General features: G+C 53.2%; 1 protein-coding gene across 1 annotated transcript in view; it reads right to left on the minus strand.

Annotated features, from left to right (window-relative positions):
• Positions 1–3,797: 3,797 nt before the first annotated feature.
• AHRR (aryl hydrocarbon receptor repressor) overlaps positions 3,798–19,624 on the minus strand; it is a 71,331-nt gene continuing 55,504 nt past the window's right edge. The window contains exons 5-10 of the mRNA XM_037137397.2: positions 13,264–13,393; positions 12,179–12,312; positions 8,549–8,748; positions 6,065–6,126; positions 5,648–5,789; positions 3,798–4,815 (exon numbers count right to left, since the gene is read on the minus strand). Coding sequence (XP_036993292.2) covers positions 3,798–4,815; positions 5,648–5,789; positions 6,065–6,126; positions 8,549–8,748; positions 12,179–12,312; positions 13,264–13,393 — 1,686 coding nt within the window. The remainder of the gene's footprint in view (positions 4,816–5,647; positions 5,790–6,064; positions 6,127–8,548; positions 8,749–12,178; positions 12,313–13,263; positions 13,394–19,624) is intronic.

Here is a 19,624-nt window from a genome sequence, read left to right on the forward strand (position 1 = left end):
CCCTGTCACGGGGCCTGGTGTTTACCAGGGACTTAACAACGACTGTCGAATGATGAAAGGAAGGAAATACACAAAAAGCAACTACCTACCATTCACCCTCCAAAGTCTGACAACACCCAGTGTCAGCTGGAACATGAGCCCCAGGGCTGCTGGTGGGGCACATGGCTGTGGTCCATGTCCCACAAACTTCATATGCCGAAACCCCGCCCCAAAGGTGATGGTGTCCGGAGGTGGACCTTTGGAGGGGTACTAGGCCCAAAGTGTCCTTCAGAAAACATACCACGGAGTGGGCCCCTCCCACCTGTGAGGACGCAGTGAAGAGCTGGCTGAGCCCTCACCGACTGTCTGGCGCCCTGATCTCAGCGTCCAGCCCCCAGTATGTGAGTGTCTGTTGTTGAACCCCCACGTGTGGTGGCGCTGCCACAAGGGGACTGAGGCACCCACGTAGCAGGACCACTTGGGCGGGTCAGGGCAGCTCTCCTGGGGTGTCTTCAGTCCTAAAGAGTGCATTTGGGGGTCTGGAATTGACTCCATGACGGGACAGAGAGTGAGTGAGTGAACTCCATCTGAGGTCTCAACACAGGTGAGTCTGAGAACATGCACAAGACAAGGAGGGCAGGTGGCCACTACCGAGGGGGCAGCTGGGGTTGGCCCAGCAAATGGGGGGAGACTGGCCTGCTCTCCCCTGTGAAGGACACAGGAGTCTTAGGACCCCAACGGAGGCCTGGCCAGGGTGTGACGTGCTGCAGGCAGGGGCAGATCCATGCTCTGTCCGGGGCACCTGACACATGTTGTTTTGGAGGCGCTCTTCGACCAGACAAAGGGAACCACCACCACTCTCTGGGCCTTGGGAGGGGTCTCTGCTGGGCCCTGATGACCCTCGCCCCTTCCCACACACGCATCTCCAGGTCCCGGGCCCGGCTGGGCTGATCCCATAGGGTCTCCACACACACATGGCAGAAGCATCTGCTCTCAATGGAAAGGTCAAGTCTGGGGTGTCCTGAAGGCACCTGGGAGAGTCCCCTAACCCCCAGTGACGGCAGGAGAGGGGCTGGCAGGCAGAGGGAGGAAGCAGTCCTAGGCCACAGCAAGGGCCCTGCCCCGTCAGTCAGTCTCCCTCCTCCTGTGACTGGGCTCCACCCTATTGATTTTCACTTTTATCACTGCCTGGTGCCTGAGACAGTAAAGAACTGTCTTAGCGTGTGAGTTAACCAACACACATTTTTAAAGGAAATAAAGTGACTTCATTTGAAAAAAATCAAGTACATGTTTCCATTTATGATAAACCCTCATTATCAAGATTTATTTTACATCAACATTGCAAATGTAATGAGTCCACAGTATCAGAAATACATTTGAAAGCTCCTTCTAAAGGCACCAAGGAAACTACAAAAAGTTATATTATAGTCATCCGCTTGTAAAATTCAAAAATATCAGTATAGATACTGGAAACTTTTTTCTTCCAGTAGAAACTGCCAAAATAGAAAATATAATTTGTGTGCATCTCCTCCCTCCCACCCCAGCCCCACCTTCTATTTGACTGTAATCCGTTTCAGCGGCACAGGCACCAGCCCCAGACAGCAGAACACAGCAGTGACGGGCACTGCTGTCGACCACAGTGCCGAGCAGGCGTGCCGCAGCTGCACCTCCTGCCTCCTGTCGTCATCGTCCCCCCAGCTCTGAGGACAGACAAACAGGTAAGATAACAGACGTGCCGACTCAGGGAAGTTTGGTTGCTGCCTGGCCCAAGCACAGGACAGTCTTAAGGACGGAAGACCTATGGCGTTGAGGTCCAGATGCTGAATTCTACATCAGCAAGCATGCCCTGTCCACCAGCAACGGCCAATCTGGTGCACATGGGCCAGGGAGACTGCAGACAGACAGGCTCATCTGACTGTGAGGGAGGAGGTGGGGCAGCACTGGCGCTGGCAGGACAGGGCAGCGCTGGTGCCTCGCCCCGTGGGCAGGGGCCGCCGAGTATGTTCGGAAAGGCTTCTCCTCCCGGGACGTTCAAGCCTGCAGCTCTCCTTCAGTTATGATGGGATCTGGCTACAGTGTGCAAACATGCAACAGCATCTCTGAATTCCATCTTTTCAGTCCCATATTTTCATAGTTACACATTACACATGCGCGGTACTGCCGTCTGCAGCAGCTGAAGATGGGGAAGGGCAGTGGCCTGCATCCTCTCAGTTGAATGAAGTGAGAGGAGGAGCGGAGGAAGAGCTCTCCCAGGTGGGAGCACAGAGTGGACACTCAGTCTGAACGGGAAGGAGGAAGCAAGATTCTGAAACTCCACCTCTTGTCTTTGGAATGAAATCTATAGATACCCAGGGAGCAGAGGTGTGCTGTGTTTGGCATGAGAACTGGGCAGACCGGAGATGGTGGGCCGGCGTGGGGTGAGAGGGGAAGCGGGTGGTCCTCAGAGTGGCTGGTGTTCGCAGGTGGCAGGTCCTCACAGATGGCTGATCCTCACAGGCAGCAGGTCCTCTGGGTGGCTGGTCCTCAGGGTGGCTCTTACCAACCAGTTTCAGCATTAACCCAGGAACTGAACACTGACACCCCAAAGCCACCAATGACAGAGAGGAAAAACCACACACTGAAGAGTAGAATTTCCAGATGGCAGAACAGCAATCCCTCACTCAGGGCCTCCTGCCACCTCCCTAGACGCCCAACTGGAGGCGACTTTAAGGACAGATGTCCTTTTCCCCCAGGGCCTACCTGCAGTGACCTCTCCTCCTGCCTGTTGCTGGTTTTCACACCCCAATGGGGTGCATTGGAGTCCCCCGTGGCACTTCGCCATCAGCCACACGCCATCTCTGGTTAGAGACTGGGGGTCACCTGCACTTTCTGATTTATGCTTTGTATCAAAACGCTCTACAATCAGAATGTATTACATTTTCAATGAAAAAGAGTTACCTGCCTGCCTTTTCTCTAATCATTCTTCCTGGAATGGTGATTGGAGTCATTTGAAAATTGTGGACAGTCAGCGAGACAGCAGCGCAATGCGACCTCCTGTTTCTTTTCTCTACGTTTTCAACGTCTACCTCCAAACCCAGACTCTGGGGACTCTACGTTACATGCTGCACCAAGAGACAGATAGGCATAGCCATCTTCAGAGGCCCATTCAGAACCTCAGAGAGACTTCCGGAAGAACCTGGACATGGCCCTGCGAATCTCCACCCCGGTGTGGCCTCAAACTCCGCTGCAAGTCGCAGAGCACGTGCTGCCAGACCTGGTGCCCACCGTGCCTCCTGCCCGCTCCTTCCTAGACTCCTTCCATGAATGGGTGCCTGGCCGCCCGCAGCTCAGTGAGTTACAGCCCTGAGCTACTGCTGGCAGTGGAACCCCCAGGGTGGGGTGGCTCTCTGAATGCAAGCCAGGAGCTGGGAGGCAGGTCTGGGGCAGCAGGAAACTTCACCTCAACAATCTGCATGTCCTCAACTGTGGACATGACTGACAGTCAGCCCAGAGCCTGCTGCCACCTCTCAAGCCCCTGAGAGATTGCACCCCATCGGGCCTGCATGCCCCACGGTGGTCACTTCCTGAAAAATTTTAATACCTCAGAGAGAAATACTGTCATACTAGAACCGACTTAAGGCCACTTTGCACTTAAGAACTTTGGTGATATTTTACAAAACACGGAATGTGCTCTTGCGTGTAACACATAACAGAGGACCAAACCGGTGCAACTCTGCAGAGTGTCACCGAGGAGAGGCTCCGACCTGCACCTGCTATCCATCCCAGCTGACAGGTGAATCGGAGCGTGGACAGTCGCCACTTTTAACAACCACCCAGATCTATGGCAGAAAAGAGCATTCAGAGGCTTTGGGAGGCACCAGTGTCGCCAAGGCACTTCTGGGGAGCATTCTGGGCACCCCACTCTGGCTGTGAGCAGCCCACGGTGGGGAGTCCAAGGGCTCAAGCTTGATCATGGGCGTGGTCCCGGGAGCTCTGCAGTCACAGCCCAGAGTGGGGGGCCGGTGGCTCCGCACACAAAGACAGGGGGGAGGCTCCGGCTCAGGAGGGCCATGGCCACGCTCCAGGCAGACGCAGTGTGCAGAATGGAATGGGGCCAGCTCCCTGCCAGGCCTGGGGGGAGCCCCCAGCATGCCATGCCCCAGGTGCGGGGGATACAGGTGGTGCTTGGAGTCTGGCTCTGTTTTTAAGTGCATCCTGGTAGGGAAAGTGACCAGCTGTCTCTTGGCCGCATCACTGGTTCCCAGCCACACCTGGCTTGGGGGCACAGAGTAGCCATCTGCTGCATCCTCAGACCCAGAGTCACTCTCCATCTTGATGGGTATGTTGAGTGACAACATGGGGTTGCATGGGGCCTCCAGGGGCATGGGCACACCTGGCAACTTGATGTCCTCGGTGGAGTAGCCCCCTGCTGCGAGACACTGGACTCCAGGCTGAGGGAGCTGGTTTTCCAGGCTTTCCTGGGGGAAAGGACAGCTGGTGGGGGGGTGTACTTGGCCCTGATCACCGTCCCGAAAGGCTCTGCTCGGCTGGCTGGCATACCCACTAGGAGACTGCTGCAAGCTAGGTGAGTTCCTGAAGGCAGGGACAGTGCCTGGGGTGCTAGGGTAGGGCAGGCAGGAGCCCCGGGGTGTGGCATGCACAGAGAACGGGTCACTCCTGCTGGGCTCCACCTTCAGCTTGGTGCCATCCTGACCATGTTTCCCTGTTGCCCAGTTCAGCTGCCTCATGGGTCCCGGTGTCTCGAAGCAGCAGTCATATGCGTGTATTTCCCGTCTTCTCCTCCTCACCCCGGAGGAGCTGCCTGGCACCCGCCTGTGCTCCTCTCCTCCCCAGTCCCTGCAGAGAGGAGATGGCCAGTCAGACAGAGCAAGGGTGGCGATAAGGGAGGGTGCTAAGTTAGGGTGACACTGACTGAATCTGTGAGGGCTGATACATGCCCACACTCTGCTGCTGCTCTTAACCCGCCTGCAGCCCCGTGATGCCTGTGCCAGCGCCCTTGACCCTCCACCCTTTCCTGATTGGCCAGTGGGACTCTGAGGGCTCGGGATGGGGTAGGGGTGCAGAGATCAGCACCTCTGTAAGGCACCTCCCATGCGTGAAGGACCTGTCAGCCACGCCAGTAGCTACTAACACTGGAAGAGGGGTTTCTGGGTGGTTTCTGTGTGCCAGGCCCTGCCACTGCCCATGTTGCTGCCACAGTCGTTACATGGTGTGGCATCACCTGTGGTAACAGGGGAGATGGTGATGGGGAGCGAGAGGTGCAGCCCTGCAACCACATAGCCAGGCCAGTCCTCCAAGAGGAGACCCACTGGTCAGGGGAGGGGCGGGGGTGCAGATGAGCGGGGAGTGCAGAGGGTTTCCAAGCAAAGGTGAGGGTGGAGGATGAGACAGTCACCCATGCAGGGTCCAGACTACAGGCAGAGGGAGAGTCCATAGGTCCTGGCAGCCTCCACTGAAGCCCCCTCCCCTGTCTCCAGCCAGTGCCCACACATGGGATAATGACTTCTAGGGCGAGAAGCATGTCTGGGCATGTTTCGTATGCATCTGCATGTTCCACTAAGAGCAAGGTTTAGCCAGCCGTCATGGTCAAGGCCTCCAGTCACTCTTTTGTCCTTAAAACCCAGCTGTGACTTGGCTATATATATCCTTGGGCGGGGGCACCACTTACCCTGCGGCCCCCTCAGGGTAAAGGACCAGGTCGGGGCCACCCCTGAGGCACAGACACGTGGCCCTGGCTGGAACCCGGGCCCAGTGGCAGGCATCCATCTGCGCCCTGAACACTGAAATGCCATTTTCTCCATTGTTTCTTCCTGTCAGGAATCAGAGAGGGGAAAAGCCATCATCTCATGAACTGAACGGTGCTGGACCTGACAAGCTTTGTTCTCCACGGACACGATCCGTGCAGTTCCTCAGGAAGGCCCAGGCCAGAGCCCGCAGGAGCCCCCCTCGTCCCAGCCGCGCTCGCTCGCTCCAGACGGAATTTCCACGGAATACGCACGGTTTCCAGAGGCAGGGGAGCCCTCCACGAGACATGGACACATTCTACCCATTTAAAAAGGATGACACAGTGAACTTTTAAAAGTACCTGCTAAGTAATTGGGTTTTCCATGCAGTTCTGACACACACAGACTCCTGGTGGCTTTTGCTCTGTGAAGAACAGAAATAGCAAAATGACATGCAGATCACATGTGTTGACAGTAGAAGTTAACAATAAGACAGGCGTAACTGCCACAGCCTGGAGGGGGAAACACACCAGTAACTCACACTTTCTAACTTGGTGTAGGTTGTAAAGCCTTTTCTCAGCTAGGTATTTGCTGAAGATTCCAATTCATGGCACTTTTTAGGTCAATAAAGGGCTAGAGGATTTGCTTCAGAAAGTCAACTTGCACACAGAATGAATTTTCAGTGCTTTTGTTTTGTTCTGGATGGCCAGAATGAAAATGCAGTCGATTCTTGTTACTTACACTGGTCATGTTCTACATGTCGCTGTGAACACTACATTAGTGAACACCGAGCCGTCACTCCTGAGTGTGCACATGCACACACCGCCCCTCACAGAGCTTATGTGGGACCCTAGGTCTGGGGCAACCCCTCCTGCTGGATTCTTTTTTTAAAATCTTTTTCAAGAGAAAAGACAGGCTCAGGAGTGTTCAGTGACTTGCTTGGGGCCCCTCTTCTAGCAGGGGCAGGGGCGGGATGCAAATCCAATCCACCCTACCGGCCCCAGAGCCACAGCTGCCTCCCCGCCCTGCCCTGCCCCGCCAGCCCCTGGCTGTTTCTGTGGAACAGAGACAGGAGGACAGAAACGGAGAAGATGAGAGAAAAGGGGAAAGAGCAGAGAAAGAGGGTGAAACGCCTCCCTCAGCTGGAATGTGTTCATTGGGCAGCTCAAGTCTCTGCCACTCTGCACAACCACGAATGACTGCAAAAGCCCCTGGATATTGATTTTGGGGCACAAGTAAGTGTTGGCAAGCAGGTGGAGTTGTCCATGTCTGGACCCATGGACAACTGGGCGTGAAGGAGTGTCACAGAGCTATCAGGAAAATTGGGGAGGACTTGATCGGCTGTCTGCAGGGACAATGACACACATCCAGAGCAGCCCTCAGGGCCTCTGACTTTCTGGGCTTGCACCTTCTCTGGTTTCTGAGCTCAGAGGGAAGCGAGCGTGATGTGTGAACCGAACCTGGGCTTAGGAAATCCATTCAGAGTGTCTGGGAATTCCCAAACCAGGAAGTTATTCACTCCTCTCTTAAAATGTTGAGTGGAATCAATGTTCTCCTAGGGCCTCTGTCTTGCCTCTTCTGAGTTTTAATGATATTCTGTACAGTATGGTGTCTGGGAGTGATTCAGCTGTCTTCATGTGTGCCACCTTCGTATCCCTTAGGGCCACACCACACCTGCCACCACCACACACTAGCTGCAGCAGCAGCAGCAGCAGCAGCAGCAGCAGCAGCTGCCAGCCTGTGCTTCCATGCATAGTCACCAGGGGGCGGCAGGAGCCCACCTTGCACACAGATCTCTGCCAGGCGATGGGAAAGGTAGAATTGTCCTCCTGTTTGTAGGGTTGGAAAAACATGTATGGAAGAGAGAAAACTCATTGCCTGAGTTTCAGTTACAATTATCAAGCCACAGCAGCTTGAAAACACAGAAAACTCAAAGAGAATAAATGAAAATGAATAGGAGTGTGTCAGTCCAGGTGGTAAGGAAGCAGGTGTGGACAGGCTCAACCCCCACCAAGTGGATGAGACCTTTGCAGTGGGCTCTGCACACGTGAGTTAATCTCTGGACAATAAATAACTTCTGCCCTTTGGCACACCTTCCTGACTTATCTTGCCTTATTGCTTAGGTTTACAGCTGTTTTCATTGGGTATTGCGTTTTTCCTCCTTTATATTTTATGACATTTTGTATCTTTAAAGTTAAAAGGGCATATATATTTCATTTAAAACTGCTTTAAAAAGCTTCTGTCTTAGCATGGTGGCACCTGCCAGGGACCCAGAGGATGCCCTCAGGGTCACATGTGCCTGTACCCCTAGAAGCCACCTTTGGTGCAGACATGTGAGACCAGCAGCAGCAAGGTGGGTCTTGTGCCACCAAGTCAGTGGCTCCCACCACAGGCTTTGGAGAGAAGCCTCCTATGTCTGGACTGTAACTGGAGGATTTGGGGAGGGAGAGGTATAGGCAGGTTGGCTGCCACCATTCACGAGGCATCTTTTTTTCTTTATCCTCAGCCAAGGACATTTTTTCATTGCTTTTAGAGAGAGAGAAAAACACTGATGCAAGAGAGAAGCATCATTTGGTTGCCTCCCATATATACCTGGACTGGGGGTAGAACCTGCAACCTTTTGGTTATGAGATGACACTCCAACCAACTGAACCACGCTGGCCAGGGCGGCATTTTGGTGTTTTCTAACGGTGGCTTCCATAATGTGCTAGCTTAAAAGACACCAGGTTTCTCATTGTATTGTTTGCTGGAAATAAAGAAAGAGTGGATGGAAAGTCCTCCATGTCAGACACTTTGCTTTAGGCACCAGCCACAGTGAGTGCAGCTGCTGGGGGTTTCTTACTTACTTTGTGTCCATTGTGGCTGAGATGTCTGTCCTGTGCTTTGCCCTAAAAAATGCGCCCTTCATTTTCATCTCCGCCACAGCAGGTAGGAGGACGGGTACCACAACGCAAAACAGTGAGAGCCGAGGGGACAGGACAGTCCCCGATGGTGCCTTCCTCTTCTGTCCAAACAGGAATTTTAGTTTTCCTTGAAACTGCATTGTCTGGTTTTTAAAGACAGAAACATGTTCACAAAGCAATTAACAACACGGTTGAAAAATGCGGGAATGATATGGTCTGGGAAAGAAACACAGACAAGAAGCTTCTCCTAAGTCACTGAGGAGAGGTGAACTGGCATTTCTCCATGCTTGGCCTCCTTGGGCTCCTTGGCCCAGGCCTTTGGAATGACCCGTGGTTCCTCTGGAGTCTCCGCATCAGCCTTTAACCAGGTGTGTGCTTGTGGGTCATGTGTGAGTGTGAAGGTGCATCAGCGTGGGCTGACACCCCAGTAGGGTTTGCTGTAGGGGACCATCTTTGAGAACTGTTCCAGCTTTAACCCTCCATTTCCAAATGACCACACCTCCACTTGTGGTGACAACATTTAGGAACAGCCTGTCTTTATCTACAGTACATAGTGTAAGTTTAAAAGCCAACATGTAACTTAACATTTTGTGATAAATTAAAATAAAGATCTCTATATCATAGAAAAGCTGATCTAAAATTGAGTTAGTTACCAAGTGCCTTTGGGATGCTTGCACTCCTGCCCTTGATATAAGAATGACCCTACAACAGGGCCCCACTCCCTTCCCTTCCCTTCCCTTCCCTTCCCTTCCTCTCCCTCCCTCCTCCCCTTCCCTTCCCTTCCCTTCCCTTCCCTTCCCTTCCTTCCATCCATTCATCCTTCCATCTGCCCACACATCCATCTGTCCATTTCTCCACTGGTCTATGGATTTATTGAATGAACCAATACCTACAAAGCACCTAGTATATGCCAGTCACAAACCTGATATGGAGGATTCAAGGCTGTGGTATACTGGGACATGTTTAACATCAGGCTTCCCATAGGAAAAAGATCTGATTTGTATTGTTTGCCAACTTCATTATAAGAATATTTCTACCATGGTTGATGACAAGCTACTAACCTAATGTCAACTGGACCCCTAAAACTTTAACAAGGAGCTTGCAACACCGTCTGGCCCAGTCTGTGATTTGGGGGGTCCGCACAGTCACGGGCACAGCTGGGAAGAGCCTGAGGTCGCGCACGCACGGTGCTGCCCGTGTGCTTGTTCTCACTGTAAGCGCCAGAGCACTTTCCATTGTGCAGCAACGGACTTAAGGGTAAAATATGACCAGACGCTTATTCTCAAAGCAACTTATTTTGCTTGTTTCCTCGGTGCTTTCACAGTTTTATTTTTAACCAATATTCCAATCTCTGTTTGATGGTATAATAAAATATACAATATCTGTATGTAGCTACAGTAAAACCACCTTAGTTTCTGACAAAATTGAGAACAAAATACCAAAAGAAAAGACTTTATGGACAACCAGTTGCCTAAATAATAGATGGGAGATTGTGTGTCAGGATTGTGGTGCAAATGAATAGTTCTGTTTGGTTTTTGTTTTTTATGGACAAAGGGACCTGGTGGAGGTTGGGGGGCCTGTGGAAGCAGGTCTGCCAGATGCTCATGAGGGCTGGGCAGGAGTCCTCAGAGCTGGTTCAAGAGACATTCCCACTGTCACCTACCAGCCACCTTCTTCACTGTCCCCTTGAATCAGGAGAATAAAATGCAGGGGCCACGGAGCTGTGAATTCACTACCACAATATTGAAGCCAAACTATTGCCAGAAACAGGGAGGTTGCCCATGGGCAGCCAGGCGTGCCTCGCTGAGCTGCGGTCACTCTGGGCAGACACGGAGCCTGAGGCAGGTGATGTGGGGCCAGAAGCACAGCATCTCTGGTGGGAACCCCGTTTGGAGAGGGGTCGGCCAGGCGAGGCTTGGGGAGAAGCACACACTGGTCTCAGGAGATTACTGGCCACAGGGACTGGAGGGGAGGCCCTGAGACCTGGGAGGGCCGTCTCCCAGACACAGCTGTGACTCAGCTTCCTCACTGGTCAGGGTAGAGCAGAGAGGAAGGGGGATGGGGGTGGGAAGAGGAGTAAGACGCCAGGGAAACACCTCAGGAAGGGGTGTGGTTGGGGCAGTGACGTCTGGAGAAGGGGCCTGGGTAGACGCAAAGAAGGAAGGTTTTTTTCATTCTCTACTGTTCTGAAGTGATTGAATTTGTATTACATACAAATAATGTTTTTCTTAAGAAATAAACAACTTCTAACGCAGAAACAAAACAACCAACCAACAAGAACAGGTTCATGAGACTGTAGCCTCTGGAGCGCATGGCCCCCTGCACTGAGCCCGGCCTGCAGTGGCTGGCACCGGGCAGCCCAGGCCACTGGTGCAGAGGGCCTCGAGTCCTCGGAGGTTGGCCCCCACAGCCCGGGACTGATGGGCAGCTCCAATGTGGGATGGTTTGGGTGTGGATTTCCCCAAGGTCTGTGCCTGGGGGTTAGGGGTAGGGGGTGGGAGGTGGGGAGACAGGTTCAAAGGGCCCTGAGCTGAAAAGGGGGCACAAAATACTAACAGTGAGACAGGCACTGATGAGACAAGCCAGTAGGTGGCGCCTGAGGACGGGTCTGCAAGGACTGCTCCCTCTTCCAGAGCCACTTAGAGGATGATCCATAGGCAGCCAGCCTCCCCTCCTTACACGCACACTGAGTACCCGCTAGAAGTGACCAGCCCACCCCTGGCCTAACACTCAGGGGCTTTGTCAAACACCAAACACCAAACAACAGGGTTCATCCCTCCCAGGGCCACAGCCCAGGTGGGGAGATGGGCCCTCCAGGAGCCCATAATCCAGGTGGGGACATAGACCCCAGGGTAGAGGCTCAAACTCTGGGGCGGGCAGACGAGTCCCTTGGGGGTGCCCAGTGTAGGTGGGTCTGAGGAGGTGTGTGCCATGGTCAGGCAGTGGGGGCTGGAAGCTGAGCCCAAGAGGCCTGCCCCACAGCACTGATGGCAAAGGACCCTGGGGTCGGAGGGTCTCGGTGTTGAATTGCTACCAAGGGTGGGAGCACTGGAGACTTCAGGAGGCTGTGACCCAGAGGAGACTGTGGGGACCCAGCTGGGGAAGGGGTGGTGGCAGAGGCTCTGGAACGCCACACAGGCTGGGAGGTGGGCTGGGCGCTCTGCTCTGCTGAGCCCCATGAGGCCGTCTCTTCCCTTCCCCGGCCCCTTCAGTGAGGGAGGGAAAATGGTCACATATAAGAAGCAGGAACCCAAGTTATCTATTTGCAAGAGAAGAGGTTAAACCTAAAAGCCTGGCAGGAACGTTGTTTTGGGTTCTTGTGGTGTGTACTGAGAAAAATTTGAAAATGGACTTAAAATAACAGTACAGTTTAACATAAATAAAAATCCAGCAGATTTTTAACATTTCAGCTGTGCCGAGCCATCGACCTGTAGCAGGCATCACATGTTCACTCATGCTCAGCCACCCATGGTCTCACTCCGTCCCGCTGAGAACCACGCCCCCCAGCCCCTCGCGCCCCCTCCGTCCCCTCTGCAGCCGGAAGCAGTGCACCCGGACATCACGCTCACTCACCAGGAAGCCCGAGGTGCTGTCCAGCAGGCAGCGCACACGGCAGATGAAGCAGCGTGTCAGGAAGGCCGAGTACTCGGTGGGGCCCGCGGCCCCCTCCTGGGCCCTGAGAAGCCTCCCCAGGACAGCATCCTCTCCTGCCCAGGTGGCGCCGGCAGTGGTGAGAGCCAGGAAGGCAGTGACCAAGAGAAACAGAAAAACACACTGATAAGCAAGGGCATGCAAGTAACAGCCAGCTGTCGCCCCGTGACACGCGCCCTGGAGGGCACAGCTCGCTTGTCCCCCGTGATCCTGCCTGTCCCCGTGACCACGTAGAGACAGCTGCTCTGACAAAGTGCTCCCACTCCTTGGCCCATAAACACGCCACTTCAGTGTGACCACACACGTGACACCATTGGTTGTCCTGTCTCCATCTGTTTTGAGCTTTACAAAATGGGGTGGCACGTCAGCACCTGGGGTTGGCTTTCTTCACTCAGCTTTATGAGGTAACTATGCTGTTGCGTGAGGTTGTGTTGCAAACTTTTCTTGAGCCATTTACAACTTCTGGGGAGACATGTGAAGGGACCGGGACTCACTCTCCCCTGCTGGGCCCCAGGTGGATGGCACCCTGTCTCCTGGCACCCGAGTGCGCTGTCCCCCGAGTGCCAGTCTGCTCTGCAGCAGCTGGACGCCTGCCAAGTGCATCCTGAGTGGACGGGGGCCTTGGTCTGGTGGGGCTTCTCAGGGGGTTCTGCCTGCAAGGGGCAGCATCTGTGAGCAGACAGCAATCTTTTGGGGACTTTTTTTAAAAAGGTAAATCTAATGTGGACCAAAGGAATTTCCTGGAGGACTATGTCCCAAAGAGAAGGCAAGCACTGTGGCTTTTTGGCGAGAGGTTCTCAGGCCCAGGCAGAGCACAGAGAAGTGGCCAGAGACACCATCACACTCAGGAGCCCATAAGACACGTGGGGCTAAATGGAGGAGGCGACAGGGATGCTAAAAGGGGGAGGGACTGCATCCAGTGTGAAGGAGAAGAGATGGAAGCTATAGGGGAGCAGTTTCTTGGGCAGCGTCCATGTGGAAGGGCTCCCAGTCTCAGTGAGACCCACCTGTCTCTGAGTGCAGGGGCTGCCCACACACCACCTGCGGGGGGTCCATGGCCCAGTGCAGCTGCCGGCAGAAGTCCTGGCGGTCGTCCACATGGATGTAGTCGTAAATGTTCTGGTGCATCACATCCGTCTGAAACATTGCAACAGTTATTTCGGCCTCCCTGCAGGAGTTTCCACACAGTACCTGGTGATTACCACCTGAACAAATGCCTCATCCCGTCTGTCAGGAGCAAGTCAAGTCCATGCAGAGAAAGTCCACGGGAAAGACCAGAGCTTGGCCTTAGCGCCGTTCCCTCCCCACCCTGGGAGGGTGGGCCACATGACCTGCAATGCAGAGCCCTCCAGGCCCCTGCCCACCTGCCACGTGGCACCTTCAGGGACAGAGCAGGAGGCTCGGAGACCAAATGTCTTCTGGGGCCAAGATACCCACTTTTCTAAATTGATTCTGGCCCTCAATGACTTGGGGGAACTCATCAGGCTGTGTTATTAGGGCACTTTAAAGACTATGTTATATTCAAATCACAAAAGTTTGTCAGGAAATCACCCCTGGGAGGTGAGGCAGGAGCCACCAGTGCCTCCCAGCCAGTGACTTCCTTTTTCTTGGCACCTCCAGGCCACGTGCAGTCCCTTCCAGGAGTCCCCAGGGACCCACCAGTCCACAGCCCTCTCTCTCTTCCTCTGTCCTCCCCTCTGCTTGGGCCCTCCACACAGGGGCTGGCCCTCACGGGCACCCAGTCTGAACTGGGAAGTCACTGTCTGGGGCACAAAGGCCACAACCACAGGCCACAAAGGCTGTTGCTATTGTCAGTGAAAACATTCTCAGAGCGCGGACCTAAATGATGTGTGCCCGTGCTACCTTCTCTCAACTGTAACTCTGGCTGAGGCTGGTTGGGAAGCCCTGAATGTCAAACCAGATACCACCTCGGGAAGGCAGAACAGGAACACAATCAGAACTCAAAGGCTGGACTCCAATCCTCTGCATACCCCACAGTCCAAAGAGACTATGTTGTACAGAAAGAAGTGGACACAGAGGTCAGGACGGTATTGTCCCTGGTCAGTGTTGTCCAGGGTCAGGGGCTCTGACATGAACATGGGCCCAACCGGCAGAGACCAACTCGTGGTGGCAGGGGATGCACAATCTTTCCCTCCAGCTCCAGACCGGCTGGCTCCACCTCACCTGGCAGCTCTCAGCGCACCGGAAGGTTCCTGTCTCACCTGGTGGCTTCCAGCTCACCTGGTGGCTCTCACCTTACCTGGAGGCTCTATGATCACAAGTATACTTCCTTCAGGGATGTTTTCCTAATAAACTTTCACAATCCAAGCGTAACATATAGGCTGAAAAGCGCCCGACTCATAAATATACAGCTTGATGAGCTCCTGGTTTAACCCCCACCCAGTCAGGAAACAGGATACCAATAGCGCCTCAGAGGCCACCCCTCTTCCTTCTCACCCTCCCCCCCAGGCGGTCACAGCGCCAACGTCACTGGTTCTGTACGTGAATGGGGCGCCGTGCTATCTGGTGCCCATCCATTGCCCCATGTTGTGTGTGGGGCAGTTTTCATTCCCATTGTTGTACGGTGTCACTGCATGGACACCCCACCTCTGGCTAATCCCCTCCCTGCTGACGGACATCTGGGCCATTTCCTGTCCGGGCCGTACACAGGACACTACCGGGTCTGCGAGGACACACCCAGGAGTGGAATTACATGCTCATGGTGGCCGAAGTTCAGCGTCAGCATCTAACGCCAAATGGCTTTCCAAAGTGAGCGTATGCATACACACTCCCGTTGTGGCAAGTGTGAAAGTCCAGCTGCTTTACGTTCTGGCCAACAGCCGGCCCTTCAGCCTTTCTTTTCTGAGCCACTGTGGCAAATGTGTCAGGGTTTCTTCGTGTGGTTTTAATTTGCACGTCATAAACTCTAAGGAACTTGAGCATCTCACATATTTATTGATCTTCAGATGTGTGTCATGTGTGTGCGTGCGTTTGCCCATTTGTGTCTTTTTCTCCATTTTCCACAGACTAGCGTGCTGAGTTGTCAGCGTTCTTTGTCTGTTCTGGACACAAGGACTCTGTTGGGTGTGCTCCACGGCAAACATTTCCACCCCCTGGCCTGCCTGCCTGCTCTCTCGGTGGATCTAACTCAGTTTAATTCAGAGATGGGGTTTTGTCCTAAGAAGTCTTTTTTTACAGATCTCCTAACTCTGCCCTTAGTTTTCTTCTGGAAACTTCTACCATCCACTTGGTATTTACTGGGTACGGTGTGAGGCAGGAGCCAAGATTCGTCTTTCTGGCAGTGTGTCCAGTTCCCCCAGCTCTATTTACCGGCAAGACCACCATCTCCCCACCGTGGGCAGTGCTGCCCTTTCCGTAAACGCCATCCACGCACACCCGTCTTCTCTGACTTCCAGTTCTCCCAGGGGTCTACTTGTCCTTGTGCTGAAGCCACACTGTCTCAACCGCTGGGCTTTGCAGGAAGCCTTGTGTCCAGGATCGTACGTCCCCCATAGTCACCCCCACCCCTCCCTCTGCTCGGACCCCCTTAGCTCTCCACACTTCCAATTGACTTGTCAATTTCCAGGAAGGCTGCTTTTTTTGTGTGTGTGGTAATGTCCTTAATTCTATAATTTGATCTGACATCTTAATAATAATACTGGGCCCTCCAAATCATGAATTTGACATATCCCTTAATTTATCTGGGTCTTCTTTAATTTCTTTAAAGAATGCTTTATGCTTTCTGTGTGGTTGTGTCATTGCTGAGAATTTGATGTTTTTCCATCCAGTTGCAGAGGGATGGCATTTTTCCCTCTATGGTTTTGATTAAGAAAAAGCTTACGCTGACCTCTGAGCACTGGGTAGTCACGGCTCTCACTGCAGTTCATCTTGTTCTCTCGTGAGTTTTAGTCTGTGACCCAGTGCTTTGCAGAACCCAGAAGAAGGTGGTGAGCTGCACACAGGTCCCCCTGGTTGCCCCGGTCATCACTGTCACACCCAGTTACTAATGAAAGGGATGTGCTGAGTTAGCATGCAAGGTATGGATCTGCGGCTCCACCGAAACAGGACGCAGGTTAACTTGGAGGAGGGCATGAAATGACTGGAAAAGGCATTTCTGACTAAGGCAGATTTGGAGACATTAAATAGGGTTGTTTTTCAGCGTGGGGAAACAGGGTCTGTGCCATAATAATCAGTGTGGCGTGTCTAACTGTCCTGTGTCTTTTTCAATCTCCTAGACTTTGAGTCCAACAAAGTGAAGTCAAGAAACATGAATGGTGGGAAAATGTGAGGAGGGGAGAGAATGATGTAACAATTATTCAAATGGACAAAAACACAACTTTGATCAAGTAAAAGCAGTCACTAGTTTATCTCTAACCCATAATTTATGGAGTTTGGACTAAAAGCGTCACTTTTAACAGTCCTCAGCCCAGCAGTTACCAACTTTACTTCTTTGTGCAAAGTGGGTGTGTATCTGTGACTCACGAGTGTGCTCCGACCAACGAGCTCCAGCAGGTGCCCGGCTCACACGGGGACAGCCTGCCCCAGCTGCTGACCTCTGAGACAACAGACGACTTCTTCAATCAATAAGTGTCATTGGCAACTGCAATATATGTCTTAACCTACATATTCATCACCAAACGTGCTTGAAGACGAACAACCAGACCAGGTTATGATGGGAAGAATCTGGCTCCTGACTTTGTAAAGCATTTTGTATAAGAAGCTCACAGTGGCACAAAACTGTTCTAATATTTTATGAAATATTTTGCATAAATTAAGAGTCAATTTAATGGCATTTGGAAACAATGTCTGTATAATAAAAGGCAAAACTTTTTTTTTTTTTTACTTCTAACTTTGGTGGGAAATAATCAAGCTTCGAGACACATTCAGACCTGGAACCAAGGCCGCCCCACAGGACCTGGCCTTGACCACAGAGCCGAAGCCTGCACTGAGATCCTTCAGTTTTGGCTAAAGGATCCACAGGGCAACTCTGGCGACAGCACAAGAAGGCGGACCAAAGCGGGTTTCTCTGGATGCAGGCCCTGCACAAGCAATGCTGGGAAGTCAGTCGGAAGTTTTGCCACCTGGGGGCTGGAATTGAGTCACGTCCACATCCTCGAAGGGTCCACCAATGACCCTGTGAGCTCTGCACAATGTCAGTGGACCCCTTGGTGAGGGAGCCACTGACCCCGGCCACGACCACCAATCTACTGGTCTTTCAGGGGTGGAGTCAGCTCTGTGTAAATGAGGTGCCCCAAAGCAACTGTGACATACAGGAGGGGACTGTGCAGAGGGAGGACATCAGGGCTCAGCTGGCCATGCCTGGTGTTTGTATCGTCCTAGGAAGGAGAGACTCATTACTCATCGCTACCCATCTCCCTGAGCCAGCGGTCTTCGGGAGATGGACGTAGCTCTTGTCACATACACTTCAGGTGCAGCCAAGGGGTGAAACACTTCTGGCAGCAAGGCTGGTGGTGGGGACGCCTCTCACAAGTGTCACAGACGCCAATGCCCTTCCCATTGCTCTGCATGGACAGGGACCTGTGTGGTCCCAGCAGCTACCTTGGCTGTGGACACTGCTGCTATCCCTTCATGTACAGGAATAAAATGAGGCTCAGAGCGGCACCTAACAGCCAAGACGCCAGAGCCAAGGCTCTGATGTGCAGCCTGGGAATGTCACATGGAGGCTGCACTCACCACACCTCACTCACTCACTCATGGGACACGCTGGCTGTCCCATCGGGTCCCTCAGGGGCCACACCTCCACATGCTGCAGGGTCTTACCCAGACCATGTGATCAGCTACACGAGAAGCCGAGGGGATGGGGAGGCCTACTGTGGACACGTGGACAGCCAAAGGCCTGCCCCAAGGCCCGTGAGAAGGAAGCCCCGTCAGGACAGGGCATGGGGGTCATCCGGTCCTTGGGTTCAGGTGGTAGGAAAGCAAACTGAGAGGCAGGTGTAAGAGAAACTGCTCGTGGTGGGGTGGCAGCCACTTTACTTTTGCAAACATTCAAAATGACAGTTTCTGCAGAAATTGGACTGAACACTTCCTCAGCCTCAGGCAGACTTGCACGTACCTTGAACTTTCCTGATGTGCCAAAGACCCACGTTCTCAAGTTTTGGCTCCACTGCCCCTTGCTTCCAGGCACCTCCCTGGTGTTCTGCCCGTCCAGTGAGATTTTTGCTACTAACTTCACCACTTGCCTCTAGGCTCCAAACCCCACTTTCAGAGCTCTGCTCTGATCCTGGATCCTACCAACATCTCCCCTTGGCCAGAAATGGTGCTTCTGGCTCTGCAGGGGGAGGTCCACCCCCTCGAGTATCAGAAGCTTCCAGCGGCCTCCCGAGGAGCAGCCCACCACAGGCAGTGTCCCCAGAGCCCCGCCGGCATCCCAGTGGACAGCTTCTCCTGGCCAGCCCTGGCCTGGAGCGCCTTGGGGGATTTCTCTACCCAGGGGCCAAGGCCTCACCTCGCCAGTGAGGAGAGGTCTCTAAAATTTGCTCCCCTGGACGTCCAGCCTTGGTGCTGGGGGCACTGCTGTCTTCCACCCACTGTATGTGCCTACGTCTGTTCTCCCTCATCACTAATCCATGCGTGCTACTACTTAACAAATCTTTACATAAACGTACAGCAATTCTTTATATTATCTGTTCCAACCATTGCACAGTTTCCACCCTGCACAGGACCCTGACTGGCTGACACACTGTATTCTTCATTTTCCAAGTTCTATTCTGCTCTTTCTTTGACCCACTGTTACTGTGAGTCCTCAGGGAGCATGTCAGCCCCTTACAAGTCAGGCTTCCCATGGGTTTGTCATTTCATACTGTGGATGCCTCCCCCCAGTCCCAGGAGTCCACACTCTGTGGGAGTGTAAAGCATTTGGGGGGTTTGGATTTCTTACAAGAGACTTCTTTCCTTTCCCAAAGGCCATGCAAAGAAGTTTCCTTTTCCCTTCCTGGGCAGGAATGGGACTTCTCATTGCTCCTTTTCTTGGAGAAGCCACCCCCTGGGTCCCAGTATTTGAGGGCCTCAGCAGCAGCTCTTGTCCCCAATGTCTGGAACCAACCCCCTGGCTGGTCTGTGGAAACATTCCATATGGATTATCAGCACATCGGTGAGAGCATTTCCAGAACACGCTTTGTCCTGAGGTTTAAGGCATCGGTGCTGCTGGTGAGGACTCACCAGAGAGTGACGAGCGTGGGAACCACGCCACAGTCAGCACGGTCACTGTTGCCCCTCAGACGTGGGACACCCTGGACACCATCATGCCTCTTGCCATGACTGAGCCCCAGACAAAGGTGGGCTGTGAAAATCCTTATGTAATAAAATCTCTGTGATAAGGAAAGCTTGATTTTGGAGATGTTTAAA

Source organism: Artibeus jamaicensis, unplaced genomic scaffold (genome assembly GCF_021234435.1).
Source record: "Artibeus jamaicensis isolate MK-2021 breed Jamaican fruit bat unplaced genomic scaffold, CSHL_Jam_final scaffold_369, whole genome shotgun sequence".
NCBI lineage: Eukaryota > Metazoa > Chordata > Mammalia > Chiroptera > Phyllostomidae > Artibeus > Artibeus jamaicensis.